The sequence below is a fragment of the Oncorhynchus clarkii genome, chromosome 4 (genome assembly GCF_045791955.1).
Source record: "Oncorhynchus clarkii lewisi isolate Uvic-CL-2024 chromosome 4, UVic_Ocla_1.0, whole genome shotgun sequence".
NCBI lineage: Eukaryota > Metazoa > Chordata > Actinopteri > Salmoniformes > Salmonidae > Oncorhynchus > Oncorhynchus clarkii.
In genome coordinates this window covers 60,250,810-60,270,193 of record NC_092150.1, presented here as the reverse complement: position 1 = coordinate 60,270,193, position 19,384 = coordinate 60,250,810, and the positions used below count along the sequence as shown (strand labels likewise).

At 43.8% G+C, this 19,384-nt stretch overlaps 1 protein-coding gene across 1 annotated transcript; it reads left to right on the top strand.

The window, feature by feature from the left end:
- Positions 1–10,468: 10,468 nt before the first annotated feature.
- Positions 10,469–14,670, top strand: LOC139407759 (cannabinoid receptor type 1A). The gene is made up of 2 exons (XM_071151617.1): positions 10,469–10,567; positions 12,057–14,670. Exon 2 carries the CDS (start codon positions 12,107–12,109, stop codon positions 13,511–13,513), a length of 1,407 nt encoding a protein of 468 aa, XP_071007718.1. The 5' UTR covers positions 10,469–10,567; positions 12,057–12,106; the 3' UTR covers positions 13,514–14,670.
- The last annotated feature ends 4,714 nt before the right edge of the window (positions 14,671–19,384 follow it).

The window sequence follows — 19,384 nt, the reverse complement described above, 5'->3', positions numbered from 1 at the left end:
TAAATATACCATAGCTGAAGTGACTATTTATGGACGCACCACATATCAGCAATTTGTTCCTTAGTTCTCATAATTTATGCGTAAAACACATGATTAAATGTGAGGAGAAAAAATGGTCATGTTCACCTTTACTGCTTACTGGCAAAACAACACAGCAATGCATCCATTTGTTACCAACTTAACAAACAAATGAGGAAGCTTTTTTTTTAATCACATTTGACTTGTTAACAAACCCTTTATTAGCATAACGTTTATTATGCTCCACGATGATTGCCACAATCACTGCATTTAATTAACTGTCATTATGGTGTGTTCTGTTCCAGCAAATGTGCTGTTTCACTTGGAAGAGGAGTGTGGCAGGTTTCCATGGCTACGTCCCAAATGGCACCCTGTTCCCTATATAGTGCATTACTTTTGACCGGAGCCCTATGGGGTCCTTGTCAAAAGTAATGCACTATATAGGGAATACTATGCCATTTTCGACACATGGCCCAGGCTGGGATGGAGGGCTAATATAATTCTCCCCATTAGAGGGAAATCAGGTTGGGGCTGATTATGCAAGCTGCCCGGACAGATCCTGTATGTCAAAGGCTCAGTTAGGCTGGGAGAATGATGAGATGCTTACTGATGCATTAGGAGGCTGGCACAGTGGAATAAATAAAACTGTGCCTGCCAGTGTAGGCCTCAGCTCCTCCCACACAGAGAGGCTGACTGATCAGACTGGAGACTGCATAGCACTCAGAGGGTGTGTCCTAAATGGAACCCTATTCCCCATGTATACTGAATAAAAATATAAATGCAACATGTAAAGTGCTGGTCCCGTGTTCATGAGCTGAAATGAAATATCCCAGAAATGTTCCATATGCACAAAAACCTTATTTCTATCAAACTTTGTGCACAAGTTTGTTTACATCCTTTTTAGTGAGCATTTCTCATTTGCCAAGATAATCCATGCACCTGACAGATGTGGCATATCAAGACACTGATTTAACAGCATGATCATTACACAGGTGCACCTTGTGCCGGGGACAATAAAAGGCCGCTCTTAAATGTGCAGTTTTGTCACACAACACAATGCCGCAAATTTCCACCAGATCTGTTGCCAGAAAATGTCATGTTAATTTATTTACCATAAGCGGCCTCAAACGTCATTTTAGAGAATTTGGCAGTACGTCCAACCGGCCTCACAACCGCAGACCACGTGTAACCACGCCAGCCCAGGACCTCCACATCCAGCTTCTTCACATGCGGGATGGTCTGAGACGAGCCACCCGGACAGTTGATTTACTTGTATAAACTGTAACTTATTCACATCTTTGAAATTGTTGCATGTTGTGGTTCTATTTTTGTCCAGTGTAAGTTATGACCAGAAAACTAGTATACTTTGTAGGGAAAAGGGTGTCATTTGGGACACAAAAAAATAACCACTGGCTACAGATGGCAATGGGGAAATACATTTCATTCACTCAAATCAACATGATTGATTCTTATCCTGCATGTCACCCTAACGACTGTGATCGCAACAGGACGTTTCCAGTTCATGAGAGCAGTTCATGAAGTGCACTCTACTGAAAATGATATAAGGAAAAGTTCATTCCCTGGTGATAGGGCCTTGAATATCTCATTCCAAGTTCTATGTCGTGCTGTATGCTCATCTGAGCCCTGACAGGAACGAAATGTATGACATGATGTGAGACTCAGACGGCAATGTGTTTCGCTTGTGTCATCTGAATTGCAAACTGTATTGACCAAAATGATCACACTATATACTATAGTGTTTACTCATTCCTAAGAAATTATGTCGTTCATATGAAGGTTTAGCAGCTTTTTAAATATCACAAAAGCCTTTGTGAGTTGGATAAGGGATGAACAATATTAACATTGTAGATCATGTAGGTACCGTAGTTGTGCGTAGAGAGGGCTTAAAAACCTTAGCGTCCATAGATGCTTTTGTGCAAAAATAGTGGCAGAGACTCTCTTCAGTAGTCCATGTGGAAGGACCACCAGAGGGCAGGCTGCTCACACGGACAGTAGCCCAGCCCAGCATGTGAGTCAAGGTGATCAGAGGCAATTAAGCACAGCTGACGGTACTAATGAGCTATTCTCTTTCCCCTACAAGAGAGGAGGGAACAGGCAGAGAGAGGAGAAAGAAAATAGTGTTTGCTTCTACAAAGGAGAGGACGTGCCTGTCGGAAGGGAGAAGAAGGGGACACACCACCTCTTGGGAATGGCCACCACGGATCCGGACGACCACCCGATGGGAGCTCTCCACCGACGGATCGTTGAGGCAGTGACACTCCCGTGATTTATGTTTTAGTTTAAAGATACTCTCCTTATGTTCCTTGCTCTTGTAAAGAAGGAGATGTGTGTTTTCCTTGGGAGATCATCCTTGATTGTGTTGGAGTGTTTGAGAAGAAAGAAATACCTCAATAGAGAACTTTGGTGAATTAAGAAAACCTGCTCCTGACTCGTTTATTCCACCTTTCCGCTTTAGAGCAACCTCAAAGTACTTAGTTCACATTGGCAGAGAATGGAGAATGCGGGCATTAGGTGGACGAGTGACACAAGGATAAGTGAGGAAAACGAAAAATCTACCTGTAGTCACAGGAACCATTCAAGAAGGATGGCGAACATTCTACTACAACAGTTGATCACGGCACAGCAGACAACCATAGAACTCATGCAACAACAGCTGAGCCGACGAGAAGAACCGAGGGTGAAGCCGAGAGCGGTTGCTCACGCCATCTTACCTCACCTCTCAAGGGAGGATGATATTGAGGCTTTCATCATGACGTTCAAAAGGACGGCCACCTTAGTTAGCTCCTCTTTTGACTGGGATTGCCCAGGAAGCCTACTAATGACCTGGACCCCCACGAAGTTGCTGACTATGGGCGATTAAAAACCGAGATTCTATCCCGGTACCAGCTGACCGCCCGAGATAGAGCTGTAAAGTTCCATCAATGGACCTATATGGTCGACCAACCCGTCCGTGCCCAGATCTTCGCACTCATAAGACTAACGAAACAGTGGCTGGAGCCCGGAAAGGGAGTAGGACATGCCGTAGAGACGCTCGTAGTGGACAAGATTTTGAGGGAATTACCCAGGGACTTAAAAATAGTCATGAGGCAAGCAAACGACATAGCCCAGGCTCTGGAAACATACGGATCTACATGGGAGTTGTTAAAAGGAGGACCGGAAGGACTCTGCCAAGCCCGTTCCCCGACTAACCCCGGCACGATCGTCACCGAAACCCACTCCTGACATGGTAGAAGTCATCATCCATACAACAGGGTCGGTGCAATAAATGCCAGTCCCCGGACCATTATGCCCCACAATGTCCCAGAAAGGACGAGTCCATGGCCACCGAGTCATTGCTACCCGTCCCCACGCATCCCGGGCCGAGAGGGCAGGATCATCTCTGTTGATTATTATTACCCCACCGCGAGTCTGTCCTTTCTCACCCTGAAAGGAAGGTGTACAGTCAGGGTGGGGAATTTACCCCAGCTGAAGGTGCCATTATTGGTCGGGAGAGACTGTTCCCTATATATGGAGCTTCGGCAGATGATGTTATGCACCGGACAAAGGGGATCAGGTCTCTCTATCATACGCCAAGTGCCGGGCCACCGCAGGGGGGCAGGAAAGCAGAGAAAGAAAAAACCCAAGTCCAAGCCCGAAGTAGTAGCCCTACAATAAAACGTAGCCTCGGCCTCATCCTCTGGCGCAGAGGAAGAAATACAGACCCAACGCCTCCAACAGCTGTTCCAGGAAACCTCCGATGAAGACACCTGCGAAGGGTTATACACGACGGAGGAAGGAAGGAGCAACCAGAGGCTAAGGGCTATATTTGAAGCCCCATCAGAGGAGGGAACATGGAAGGGATTCTCCTCGGGCACCCCCGACGGGGATGGGGAACAACCTCCCCACCCCTCTACCGAGGTCGATCTGCCACAAGAATTAAAGAGACAGTTTGGCACCTCTCAGCATAGAGACCCAGACCTATGGGATGCCATGAGGAAGGTGAAGGTGATCAATGGGAGAAATGTTGATGGGAAGATGAGCCCTCTCTTCCCTACTATGCAATCAGGTGGGGTCTCTTGTATTGGGTCGTGCAACGAAGGGTAAAAAACAGGAATTACTAATGGTGCCTAGACCATACAGGGATACTGTCCTACAGCTAGCTCATTCCCACATCCTAGGAGGACACCTGGCACGGGACAAAATAATCAACAGAATCATGCAGAGGTTCTATTGGCCTCGTGTCACCCGAGATGTGCCCAGGTATTGTAGGACGTGTGCTTGTGCTCAATGTCAGTGTACGGCCACACCTGCGTAATCGTTTGATTCTTCTCCCCATTATAGAGACCCCCTTCGAACGCATAGCTATGGACCTCGTGGGACACTTCCAGAAATCCGCCAGAGGACATGAGTACATCCTGGTTGTCGTAGATTACGCGACCAAGTTCCCAGAGGCCATACCCCTTCGCAACATGTTGTCAAAGGGAATCGCCAAGGAATTGTTTATGCTGTTCTTCCGAGTGGGCCTTCCCAAGACGATTCTAACCAACCAGGGAACCAGGGAGTTCACCGTTGGAGAGAAAGTGATGGTACTCATGCCCACGCCCAAACTCCGCTTCCTGGTGCAGTGGAGGGGGCCCTGCGAGGTAACGGAAAGGGTCTCACCGGTCAATTACCTCATCAAGCAATCGGACAGGAGGAAAAAGGTCCAACTCTATCATATCAACCTGCTGAATAAGTACCATGGGAGAGAGGAGAGTGTGGCTTTGATGACCGTGGAGGATGAATGCCATGGCCGAACTCTCCTGCCGGAGCAGTTGAGACGGCGAGACAAGCTGATTGCACAATTCGGCAAGGTATTCTCGCCCTTCCCAGGACAAACAGATGTCCTGTTTCATCAGCCCGGCAAGAAGGTGCATATCCGGCCTTACAGGATTCTTGAGGCCCGCCGAGTCATCGCAAAGAACGAGGTAAGGGAGATGTTGAGGATGAGGGTGATCGAGCCATCTACGAGTGAGTGGTCCAGTCCCATAGTCCTGGTCCCCAAACCCGACGATAGTATGCGGCTCTGCAACAACATTGGGGGTGTAAACGCCATCTCTACGTTCGACATACATAGACAATGTGGTCATCCACAGCGAGGACTGGGATAGCCACCTCCTGCTAACACAGGCGGTGCTTGTGAGCCTGGAGGCTACAGGGCTGACAGCCAATCCCAAAAAATGCTGCCTCACAAACCTCATCAAGAAAAACCTGCCAAACTGTGTAGTGTGGAAGGATGAGACTTCCAGTTGCTAAAAGATAGCCTGTGCTCTGATCCCATCCTGCAGGCTCCTGACTTCTCCCAAGAGTTCATTGTGCAGGTAGACATCTCTGGTACGGGGCTTGGAGCCATCCTAGCTCAGGGTGAAGACAAAGCAGAGAGGCCTATTATCTTTATAAGTAGGAAGCTCAGTGATCGGGAACAGAGATATGCTACCTTAGAGAAAGAGGCCCTAGCTATTAAGTTACCTCTTGATTATTTCCGGTACTACCTACTCGGGCGTAGGTTTGCCCTCGTTACTGACCATGCTCCCCTCACGTGGATGGCCGGTAAGAGAAACAATAACAACAGAATAGCCAGATGGGGACACACCACCTCTTGGGAATGGCCACCACGGATCCGGATGACCACCCATCGGGAGCTCTCCATGGATGGATCGTTAAGGCGGTAACACACCCGTGATTTATGTTATAGTTTAAAGATACTCTCCTTTCTGTTCCTTGCCCTTGTAAAGAAGGAGATTTGTGTTTTCCTTGGGAGATCATCCTTGATAGTGTTGGAGTGTTTGAGAGGGGGAAAAAACCTCAAGAGTACTTTGGTCAATTAAGAATACCTGCTCCTGACTCGTTTAGTCCACCTTTCCGTTTTAGAGCAACCTCAATGTACTTGGTCCGCTCACATCTATGAAAAACCACATATGAGAGTAGCTTTTTTGTAGGTCCACCACAGTGGCGGTTGGTGCCGTTTAAGATGAGGGAGGACAATAGTTTTTTTTAATGAGCATGGCCTTATTTCTATTACAGCATATTGGAGGACTGTCATTCATATTCCATTCACCTAGTTCAAAATGACATTGATAGGTTCTGGCTGCTGCAAATTTTCCCTATACCCATCATGAGTTTGCCACAACCTAGCCTGTGAATTAACATTTAGAACGTAGGTGCACACAAACGCACAGTTCTGTAAGGCTAAGAAACTAAACAGAAAACAAGATCCCACAAAACCCCAAAGGAAAAATGACAACTTATATATGATCCCCAATCAGAGACAACGATAGACAGCTGCCTCTGATTGGGAACCACACTCGGCCAAAAACAAAGAAATAGAAAACATAGACTTTCCCACCTGAGTCACACCCTGACCTAACCAAACATAGAGAATAATAAGGATCTCTAAGGTCAGGGCATGACAGTACCCCCCCCCCCCCCCCTTCCCCCCCCAAAGGTGCAGACTCTGGCCGCAAACCTGAAACTATAGGGGAGGGTCCGGGTGGGCATCTACTCTCGGTGGGCCCTCTGAACCGTAGATCGTCGCTGCAGGCTCTTGACTGGGAAATGTCGCTGGAGGCTCCTTTCCCTGGATCATCACTGCAGGCTCCGGGCCATGGATCATCACTGGAGGCTTTGGGCCATGGATCATCACTGGAGGCTTCGTACGTGGAGCCGGAACAGGTCTCACCAGAGTGAGGAGACGTACTGGAAGCCTGGTGCGTGGAGCTGACACAACACGTCCTGGCTGGATACCCACTTTAGCTTTGTGAGTGTGGAGAGCTGGCACAGGACGCACTGGGTTATGAAGGCACACTGGAGACACAGTGGGTAGAGCCGGCGCAGGATATACTGGGCCGTGGAGGCGCACTGGAGGTCTGGAGCGTAGAGCTGGCACAACGCGTCCTGGCTGAATACCCCCTGTAGCACGGCAAGTGTGGGGAGCTGGCACAGGCCGCACTGGGTTGTGCTGGCGAACTGGGGACACCAAGCGTAGAGCTGGCGCAGGATAACCTGGACCGAAGACACTCACCGGAGACCAGGAGTGCTGAGCCGGCACAATCCTGGCTGAATGCCCACTCTAGCACGGCAACTGCGTGGAGCTGGCACAGAGCGCACCAGGCTGTGAATGCGCACTGGAGACACAGTGCGCATCACCGCATAACACGGTGCCTGACCGGTCACACGCTCCCCACGGTAAGCACAGGGAGTTGGCTCAGGTCTAAACTCTGACTCCGCCAATCTCCCTGTGTTCCTGCCTCTCGTGCTTGCTTCGAGGTCGCAAACCCCAGTGTCGACCTTGTTCCTCCCTCGCTGCGTCCGTCTGCTCCCATGGAAGACGATCCATTCCGGCCTTGATCTCCTCCCACGTCCAGGATCCTTTACTGTCTAAGATGTCCTCCCATGTCCAGTCCTCCTGGCCACGCTGCTTGGTCAGTTTTTGGTGGGATCTTCTGTAACAGCTCTCGTTGGTAGAAGGAGACCAAGGTGCAGCGTGGCAGGCATACATAGTATTTTTATTGATGACACCAAAACAACAAAGACAAAAAAAAACAAAAGTGCACAGTTCTGTAAGGCTGAGAAACTAAACAGAAAACAAGATCCCACAAAACCCAAAAGGAAAAATGACAACTTATATATGATCCCCAATCAGAGACAACAATAGACAGCTGCCTCTGATTGGGAACCACACTCGGCCAAAAACAAAGAAATAGAAAACATAGACTTTCCCACCCGAGTCACACCCTGACCTAACCAAACATAGAGAATAATAAGGATCTCTAAGGTCAAGGCGTGACAATATCATAAACGCTACACACAGCCTATATCGTTGTCACAATATTAGCTAAAGTAACATCATAATCACATAGCTAACAGAACTAACGTGTTAGTAAACCCGCTACAATCATGCAGCACCGTGTACAGCCAGTAAGCAGTTTAACAGTTACACCGGCGGGCCCCGGTGGCAATAATTTGTCAAACCAAAAAGCTTATCTTGCCTGGCAAGAGTTCCGGTGTTGGATAGTCATAGCCTGCTAGCTAACATAGCATCCATCTATTTGAGCCGAGTGTTTGAGTAGGCTAAACTAGTTAGTTGCATTTGATAGCTAAGTAAGTAAAAGTTTTTTTTGTACAAATTATAGCTAGCGCTCTCTCGCTCTTGCTCCTCCGTCATTTTTGAAGAAATGAATCTGTTCAAAACTGTTCAACGATTGTCTCTCTCTCTCTCTTTGAGTCAGCTCTCACCACATTTTATGCACTGCAGTGCTAGCTAGCTGTAGCTTATGCTTTTAGTACTAGATTCCTTCTCTGATCCTTTGATTGGGTGGACAACATGTCAGTTCATGCTGCAAGAGCTCTGAGAGGTTAAAGGAGGTCTTCCGGAAGTTGTCATAATTACTGTGTACGTCCATGGAAGGGGATGAGAACCATGAGCCTCCTAGGTTTTGTATTGAAGTCAATGTACCCATAGGAGGACGTAGCATAGCTGTCCTCCGGCTGCATCATGGTGCTACCCTAACTGCTGTTGAGGCTTCTAAGTACCTTCGTTGCAAAAATAATGTGTTTTAATCAATTATTTGGTGAAAATATTTTGTATAGTTTTCTCAAAATAATAACTTTTTAAATGTTTCACGATCTTTAGGAAATTCACTGAGGAGGATGGTCCTCCCCTTCCTCCTCTTAGGAGCCTCCATACTCCACTAAGGCTCTACCACAATGTCACGAAAGTGTTAATGAAATGCTTAGTACTTACTTTATGTTTAGTTCAATAAAGTTTTGAATTCCGTCTCATAAAAGTTTGACGAGCACACTGGTCACCCCAATCCAGAACATCAGGTACTTCTCATTATATCTGTGTGTATAATGAAAAAAGGAACACTAGTAAATGGGTAAAATGAACAATTATAAACCAAGAGCTCATTTTTTATTTCAGCCTGTCACGGCTAACCTAGCTGTCACCTGCCGCCCACAGCCTATTAAAACATAATTTAGAGCTGTGTTGACTGTAGAGAACATTGTGGAGACTCACTACAGTCTCCTGGCCCAGCAACCCTGCTGTCACAATACTGAGAGAGCCTCTCTCTCTATCTCCCTCTCTCTCATTGCTGAAGTGGCAGACAAGGTTGTCACGCTCTGGCGAGGCTGCCTATGGATTCGATGTCCAATTCTGTTTTTGTTCTGTTTTTCATGTCTCCAACCGACCATTCAATTCATTCTTCCGGCTGGCTTAGGATGCAGAATAAAATATAAAATTCCACGCATAAGAGGTTGGTCCACTCAATGATGACAATGGACAATGAAATGGAAATGAATCCATTCATTGTCTGTGCTTATAATCATGTTTAAAGTCATAAAGAGAGCCAGCCTTATAATTCATTGCAGTTAAACATTTTTTAGATTTCTAATTGGGCAGGCTGTTGAAATCGCAGTATTTCCTGAAGGAATTTCAATCCTTCTGAGACTCTGTTACAGTATTCTTCCCTGTGCTCAGACCCATTTTAGATGTCTGCCCTTTGAGGTCAATATCTACAGAAATTGATCTTAAAGACAGACTGAAAATGTGCTATCCCACCAGCAATGTCCTTAATCATTAACATGACTGTCTGAGAAGAAACAGATAATGCACCTGAAGAATGGCAAAACATGGCCTAATGATGCAAATAGCCTAATGATAGTTTGACATGCTGTGCTACTGAGGAGGTCATTAACAGTGCTCCTATGGCCCAGTTCATGAACACACACTGACTAGGTTACAATGCATGGTAATTTATTTGCAGTGTGTTCCACTGTCTTTAAAACACCCAACAGATAGCTTGTTTAATCCAAGATTTTCATTCGATAAAGATAGTAATGAACAATGGTTTACCAGATCAACCAAGTTTAATTTCAAGAATATTGTAAATGTCGTTTTTCATTATGACAAATCAATGACAGGGAAATTATGTGAAAATGACTGATTGTCTTATACAAAGCCTATCTGTAAATGAACCTATTTGAGCCATAATGCACTGAACCTGTAACAGTAGGCTATGTGCAGCTGTCCTTTTGTCCAATGGCATGGGCTTTGGGGACTAAAATCCGTGTTTTTATTGTGTCTGTATGCTCCCTTGTTCTTGCACTTGACGGCACCAAAATCCCTGCACTTGGTTATAGAAATCTATGCATAGCGCGTTTCATAGCACGTGATGTGGCTTTCTAAAGCAATGCTTCATAAATACGCACATAAAAAAAAAACTCCGACATCGCAGCAACCAGAACTTTAGACCAGTGCGAAGGGCGCACATGAGAGCGCGGATGCCAAAGGAAATGAGCGCCCATCAAGAAACCTTATAAACCAATACATTACCACTTAGATACTTATATAAATATATTTTCTATATGATGTTAAATGTTTTTACCTTTCCTTGTTTCGATGATTAAACGTATATTTATTTAGTCAGATACAGCGCGTCAAGGTTGGATTAATGATTGGAGACAGTTTGGGTGGAGGGAAGTCAACACCTGAGCGAGCGATGTGAAGGTAAATACATGTTTTTGTTGTATTTCATTTACTGTTTTAATTTAATAGGGAATAATTTCCACCCAAATTACAGCGTCATGTATAATTAAATGTATTGCGATTTATTAGGCTAAAATAAATTATTTAGGCCGATGTGTCCTAATTCAGGACTCTCATTCATTTCACAGTACAAAAACGCTATTATAGCCTACATTTGTATTGACATCAACACATTAACCTAAACGTTAACGAAGCCTATACAATGGCATTGAATAGTAGATCTATAATTAATTTGAAAAATAAAAGGTGAAACCCATTGAAAGAATAATAACCAATTTAAGGGAAGCCTATAGTGGTGAAAGTGAAACTAACGTTTACAAAGTAGGGCATTTAGCCTATTAGTCTAATATTGTGAAATTGTAAATGCAGTTAAAAGTTAAGATAATGAATTTAGGACTCTTGAAATACATTTAGTAAAATATAAACCAACGTTATAAAGGCTTCATTCACTTTTAGATAACAGTACACCCCATCAGCTTCGGTATGACTGCACCTGTGTGCACCATCCTATGGCGACTGCTAAGCATGAGAACGATAGCACAAAAGAACAGTAAAGGGAATGTATAACAGGAGCCGTGTTTAGTGATCGACAAAATCGACTGTCTCCTGTTGCACATGAGTTATCTGACAGGAGTGGAATTTTCTCTCTGTGTTACATGCATAGCTTATCCTTTGCCCATCCTTTGCCCTTCCCTAATGGTTAGCATACTCTATCAACATTTTTTTTAAAGAAGGCTGCCCCTCAGGCTAATGATTATCATTAGATAATTATAAAGTAATATAATTTATAGAATGAGATATAGCAGGTTGGAGTTCAAACACCTTGACGATTTTGCTCATTCAAGCAATGTGAGAAAAACTCAATCTAAGACATGGTTTCATTTTGGCCACGGAATATGTGATTCAGTGCCATTCAATGCCAGTTAAGAGTATCATAAAAGAGTATCAAATAACATTCACCTCAGACACCCATACATACCCCACAAGACATGCCACCAGGGGTCTCTTCACAGTCCCCAAGTCCAAAAAGAATTCACGGCAACGCACAGTATTATTCAGAGCCTTGATCGCATGGAACTCCCTTCCATCTCCAATTACTCAAGCAATAAGCAAAACTACCTTAAACAACATCTCATGGAACGGCGGGGACTGTCAGGGGACACACACAGACACTCTAACACACACATCATTGGTTGGTGTTGTATTGTTTGTATTATTATTTTATTTGTTATTGTTTTATTTATTGTGTGTGTATATCATGGTATTTTTTATTTGTGTGACTGTCCTTGTCTATTAGTGCACCAGTGTTTTGTTACTTGTCATGTTCTGTGTTTTTTGTGGACCCCAGCAAGAATATCTGCTGTCTCTGCGAAAGCTAGTGGGGATCCAAAGAACAAAAAGAAAAACATAATTATGTCTGTCCACAAATATTTCTCTCATCATTTCATAGGTTAACCAGGAATCATCTTAAACCGCAGTGTTCACCTCTCAGGCCCAGTCATGAAGTCTGTGCTAGATGGTGTGGCTGACACCACCTTCCGGACTATAACCTCTGGACTGCAGTACCTGGGCTCCAACGATGCCATCTATGATGACACCACCATCAACGCTGACTTCACTAAGGGTGGATTGTCCGTTCAGAAGCCTCTCTCTGCTTTCCTCAGTAACTCTTTCCCAGACAAAGTGCCTGGAGATGAGGAACTCATCCTCAAAGGCATCCCATTCTTCCCTACCAATGCCACAGACCTGTTTGGCAACCGGAGTGGCTTTGGAGATGAGGGAACCGGAATCCAGTGTGGGGAGAACTTCATGGATATGGAATGCTTCATGATCCTTACCCCTAGCCAGCAGCTGGCTGTGGCGGTGATGTCACTCACCCTGGGCACCTTCACGGTGTTGGAGAACCTTATCGTGCTGTGTGTGATACTCCAATCCCGCACCCTGCGCTGCCGCCCCTCCTACCACTTCATAGGCAGCCTGGCTGTAGCCGACCTGCTAGGCAGCGTCATCTTCGTCTACAGCTTTCTGGACTTCCATGTGTTCCACAGAAAAGACAGCCCCAATGTGTTCCTCTTCAAGCTGGGCGGAGTCACCGCCTCGTTCACAGCCTCTGTGGGAAGCTTGTTTCTCACTGCTATAGACCGCTACATTTCCATCCACAGGCCCCTGGCCTACAGGCGCATCGTCACGCGGACCAAGGCTGTCATCGCCTTCTGCGTGATGTGGACTATCTCCATTGTCTTCGCAGTGCTCCCTCTGCTGGGCTGGAACTGCAAGCAGCTCAACTCGGTCTGCTCAGACATCTTTCCGCTTATCGACGAGAAGTACCTGATGTTCTGGATCGGGGTGACTAGTGTGCTCGTCTTCTTCATCATCTACGCCTACATGTACATCCTGTGGAAGGCCCATCACCACGCCGTGCGCATGCTGAGCCGCACCTCCCAGAAGAGCCTGGTGGTGTACTCGGCGGATGGGACTAAGTCGCAGACCATGCGCCCTGAGCAGACGCGCATGGACATCCGCCTGGCCAAGACACTGGTCCTCATCCTGGTGGTGCTGGTCATCTGCTGGGGCCCTGTGCTGGCCATCATGGTCTACGACCTGTTTTGGAAGATGGATGACGATATTAAGACAGTGTTTGCTTTTGCCAGCATGCTCTGTCTGCTCAACTCAACCGTCAATCCAATCATTTACGCCCTGAGGAGCAAGGACATGCGACACGCCTTCCTAAACTCATGCCAGGCGTGCCGGGGCAGTGCCCAGCAGCTGGACAATAGCCTGGAGTCTGACTGCCAGAACAGGCACATTGCTGCCAACAGGGCTGCAGAGAGCTGTGTGAAGACCACTGTGAAAATAGCCAAAGTGACCATGTCTGTCTCCACTGAGACATCTGCAGAAGCTGTCTAGCTGGTCATCATCATGTCACAGCGATATTGCGTCACGAGATGGGGATGGACCTTCCACAGGATGTAATGAATTACACATATAGCTAAATGCTTCAGCGGTTCATTACTTAATTGTTTTATGTTTACGAGGTGTGCCAGTATAGTGTTCCAGTGCCTAAGTGCCAAATATATGGTGATGAAGACAGCGGGATGGGGACTGTTGGCCATAGACTTCATGATGATCAAACTGTAGAAGGCATAGCATATTTTTTTGTACTGTGAATTCAGGTTCTGAACCAATGATATATTCATTCATGGGATAAGGGGCTAATTAGGTTTTTGAGATTAGAAGTATGTTATCAAGATGTCAATATGTGTTCCATAAAGAAGATAAATCATTTAGGCTTTGAGAAGCCAGAACAGGCATTGGCTTTGTCCAGGCGTTATGTACAAATATACAGTGTTGTGTGAAGAGTTCCATTTTATTTACATAAGGGTCTAACTTTAATTTTAATTTACTTAAGACATGTATGATCCATAAAGCGACAGAGGAACCGTTGCCTTTGTATTTTCTTTTTATACCGACCGGTCTGAGTTAATTTTTTTATACAGAAATAACCAACAGGAAATCAAATCTGACCTGACTTTGTGTAGACAGCTCCATTGACTGTTTGAGTCATCTTTCATATAGAAGCTGGATGAATCTGAAAACCACAGTCTTCAATTTAACAAAATAAATGTGCCATTTGAGGCCACAGTAAGCTAAATCTGCTTTAAATACTTATGAGATGTGTTCACGAAGTCAAAAATCTACAATGTCATTATAAGGTATTGTGCCTTTCATATCTTTGTCTCTACTCTTGGGTATAGTGGTATGTTTTCAATAAAAAGTGAATGTATACCAAACAATTTTACAGTGTTACATACAATCCAGTTCCAAAAAGTGATTTCATTGTGAGTCTGTCTTTAAAACAGTTTGTCAACGCAACAATGTATTGTATGGCTAAAGCTTGAGCACAGGTCATGAAAATTGAAATCTGGTTGCAGTGTGCTGGCCACACTACCATAATAATCATAGAACTACATGCATTGGATTGAATTCAGATGACTTGTAAGTGGATTTAATTGAATTCAGTACATTTGTGAATAACTTTACAACTTGATAAAAATAAAAAAAAATCTACCTTCTGTTCGACACCTCATCAAATTGTGTCAGTGTTACCGTAAACATAACTTAACTTGATTAGGATTATTTTGATATTTGAGGAGATCACAATAGCTACCCTAGAGTAGACATACAGCACAGCTTTAAGATAAACAAAACAAGAAGATAGCCTGTCTGTCAGTTTTTAGGTTGACTGCAGTTCATTCTTATCAAAGGCAAGCCTTTCATTCGTTAGCAGCCAAAACATTAGAATGAGTCTCTTACCAGTGTTGATGAAAATGGTCATTTTCAATTATATTATATAGGACTTTTAATATAGAACTATCACTCAGTTAACATTGTTCTTTAGACATTTATCTTGGTGTTAAACTACTACCGACAGCTGTTTACCAGTATGCTTTGCTGCCTCTTGTAATGTTGAGTGTTGGAAATCAAATGTCAAACTGTTAAGTGGCTTCTGTACTGTGGTGGCATCTGAGAAGTCTTTGGGGGGGAAAAAAATCTGCGGTATTCAACAGTTTTTTTTCATATTGCAATGTAATGTTTCCAAGCTTTTGAATAAAGTCACAGCTGGTTATCATGTCTTCTGCCCAAGTTCATGATTATTTGATGAAAAGCTGTAGGCTAGTAGGTATAGTGTGTTCAGCCTACAAAAGAGAAGAAAATCGCAATAGAACAAATTTGATAAACTGTAATAAGTGACCCCAAGGTCTTGTTCGAATAGCACCCTTCCTTCCTCTTTTCTTTGAAGTAATCTCTGATAACAAGGCGTTAGATCTGTCACAAATAGGTGTAAGCAGAGATCCACTCATATAACTTATACAACCATACACCCATAGCTTATACACCTACACCAACCATGTCAGGTACGGTATGTTATTACTCCACTCAAGAAGGCAATAAAGGAAGGACACTGAACAGAAATCTATTTTTTCACAAGAATAGAACGCTATGATGCAGCCTGCAGAAGTCAGAGAAAATACACCTTTTGGCTTCGTGGAGCAGAGCTGTTGTGAAGGAAGTTTTCAAGGAAGTGCATTTGTGTTTATACAGGACCTTCCGCACCCACCTACCATCAACCAATTATGTCAATGTGGAGCTATACAGAGCCTTCCGCATTGTTACAAAATTTGAGAGGGCATGGTGATGCGGTATGGAGCTTGATTTGGCCTCTGCACCCCTCTAGAGGCTTTGGAATCGCATCACACCCCCATACAAAGCTTATGACCACATTTTTGGATCAAGTATAAGTTGGCTTTAAAGGGAAGCATGGACTCCTGACGCTTTTCCGCCCTCTTGTGGACGATATACAACACTGCCCTCACTGTCTCACATCCACAGGATGGGAATTTCCCAGCAACTCTCCATTGTCCACTTTATAGGCCTTTTTGGAAGATAGTTCATCAGAACAGGCCTGCTGGGATTACAATCCTGCAGGATGAATAATTATAATACAGTTGTTATAATATAATACAATATAATACAATACAATTGTTATAAACTGAGGGCTTTAGGGTTGTATGTATAAAGCACCTCCGATTGAGCATTGATCTCCAATCAGTTCCCACTCTCCATGTAATCTCATCCATTGTGATCTAAAGATGGCAAAACGTATCCTTAATGAGTGCTAATTATGTATGTGTATACTCTAAGACGCTTGATACATAGGGCCCCCTACGTGGGACTTTGACAGTGCTTATAGCAGTGCTATGCATATTATAAACAGACAATACTTTTTTTGAACAGTTCAGATTTACAGCTGAACAGAGACACATGAAAGAGGCAATGCTATGAACATGATTTCAAAGTATGTCAGTTCAGGTATAATCTTTTGTGGACAGATTTTGCATGCCAGCAAAGCCACTACACAACACAACACTAAATAATCATTAATTGCACTATAACGGTGACAAACGGTGCCCGCAAACTGCTAGGGCTTGCATACAGCTGTCCCAACAGCAGTGTCGTGTCAGTAGTCCCAACAGCTTATCACTGCTACACCTGGCTATCAGTGGAGCCATGTCTGGCAGTGAAACAGTTCATTCAGCCTCATTTACTGCCTTTTAAAAAACATAGCTGATATGGCTGCCTTGCTTCAACAAATGTGATTTCTACTGACAATTGAGATGTACATGCTGTTCTGTACCATCACTCATTCATATATCTTTATGTACATATTCTTTATCCCTTTACACTTGTGTGTATAAGGTAGTTGTTGTGGAATTGTTAGGTTAGATTACTTGTTAGATATTACTGATTGTCGGAAATATAAGCACAAGCATTTCGCTACACTTGCATTAACATCTGCTAACCATGTGTATGTGACAAATACAATTTTATTTTATTTGACAAACTATGGCATAAGGGGACAACAAGCGGATAAGAGGCAATCCATAATTTCGATTAAGACATTATTGAGCGAGCTAGGACGGACGTAGTCAATATAACTATTTGTTCAGCACTTTTGAAATGTACAGCGACAGAATTCAGAACATCGGCCATTCTTACAGTGTTCTCCCTGTACACCAAGTCAGAACCGTAGGATAAATAAAGGGGGCATATAAGCCGTCAATGAAAGTTCTTACAATATTCAATGATTACATTTCTCTAAAACAGGTTATAGGCTACATGTGTACTAAGAACAGTAGGCGAAATGAAGAAGGGAAAATAGATCAAATTATTAGGGTGAGGCACATGGGCTACAAACAGCTTACTACACAACACAGTAATTAGTATTACTTTCTTAACTACCGTATACATATCTCCCTGGCATATTACATCATTTATGCAGCAGCATACATTACATGTTTGGACTCAATGTCCGGCATTCTCTGGATTTATGGTGCTTTCAAGACAACTGGGAACTCAAAACAAAAACAAGGTTGAATCATGATGACGTCAGTGATCTTCAAGTCGTAGCTCTAGAAAGAAGCCCGGGTTCTTGACTTACAATTCCGAGTTGGATGACCGTTCAAAACGTATTTTCTAAGTCGGAGCTCGTTTTTCCCCCGAGTTCCCAGTTGTCTTGAACTCACTGAAGTCAGATTTCCCAGTTCCGAGTTAACAGTTGTTTTCAGCGGGGCAGAAATCATGCTGGATTGACAGCATGGCCAATGGTGAATGTTTATAATTTTAAGCTTGGAAAAGAGACCCTTAATCCCAGACTTGGGACCACACAGCCACTCCACTGAATAGCAGGCTAGTGATTTCTTCGCAATGCTTGCAGTTAGCTACTGATTCCTTCCAAACCACTAAATTGTTGAATTTGCGATTTCCAACTTGTTTATGTCCAATAGCAGATGAGCCCCGATACGTTTTATCTATGATTTCTCTTTGTCATTTCTCTTGATATGGCAAGGATTAAAAAGGATTTGCCAGTAGATTGTAGACTTGATTCATGATGATGACTGCTAGCTAAGATTTTGAAAGTATCAAAGCTAACGTGATTTGGCATCCTTTTATCTGTGGCCAATTACCTTGAGACTTCTTGGATGGGCACTTCTAATGTAACTCTATGGCAGCACCCAAGGGGCTTGAATTTTCAAGCTCTACCCTTAGATTTGGTGGTGACATAGAGTCCCCATGAGTGACTGAACACTGAGCCAATCACGTCACAACTAGAGAACATTACCAACCCCTACTCTCAGTATTTTCCGTTTGCTGCCCCACCACCACAGAAAGCACTAAGCTTGGCTGAAACACCTGCATTTTGGAGCTGCCTTACGCAAGGGAACAAAAAAGAGACAATGTTTGTAAGTGGCTTTACAATGAATTATTATTATTTTTACATTGTTTGCAAACTGATATGTGACACGTAATAATGCTAAAATAACATGCAACCCCCCCCCCCCCCCCCCCCCAAAAAAAGATTTTATTCTGCCCTGAATGAGGGGTCACCGCTGCCTATATAGCCAATTTATCTTTACTCATATTTTTTTTCTCTACATGGTTGGGAAGATCACGTAAGTAAACACTACACCTGTTGTTTACAAAGCATGTGACAACTACAATTTGATTATAGTGTGGTTTCGACAACTCATGGTGTTGCTGGTGTTAGCATCTTTCGAATTTCAAAAGAGAGAACATTCGGCCTGTAATTTGCAAAGAGAGAGCTTTTCTGCTCCTCCTCATCTCTTATTTTAACACATATGAACCAGGAATTTAATCGAGCAGCTGACGTATTACGTTAGACTTTAGTTCTGGTTTAACCGACATTAGTTCAGGTATATCTGAAACTGGACATAAACAACATCTAAATAAGGAAGTGCACCTCAAACACAATTGGGCCAGTCCTAAACTGAAAGTATGTAGCCTACTGACATGGGGATGTCCCATATGAGCGAGAAACGTTTAAGGAATATTTTACTTTGTCCAATCTTTTGAAAAGTCTGTGGGATTAGCTGTAATAATATATTTCCTGCAAACTTCACGGGCTGCGTTTAAACAGGCAGATCTTTTTTCTCTACTAATTGGTCTTTTGACCAACCAAATCAGAGCTGAGTAAAAAAAATAATCAGGATTTGGTCGCCTGTCTAAACGCAGCTCATTGTTCTTTCTTCCTGCTGGTAAATAAGTCACATTGCAGCACAGAACAATAGAGAATAGATCTAGCAAAGTACTGTTATTTACAAGAACAATAAAATAAGTTGAATCAAATATGCACATTCAGAAATGAGACAATGACTGGAGGACACGTTTTCAAACGTTCTGTTCTTCGTTAGGAATTAA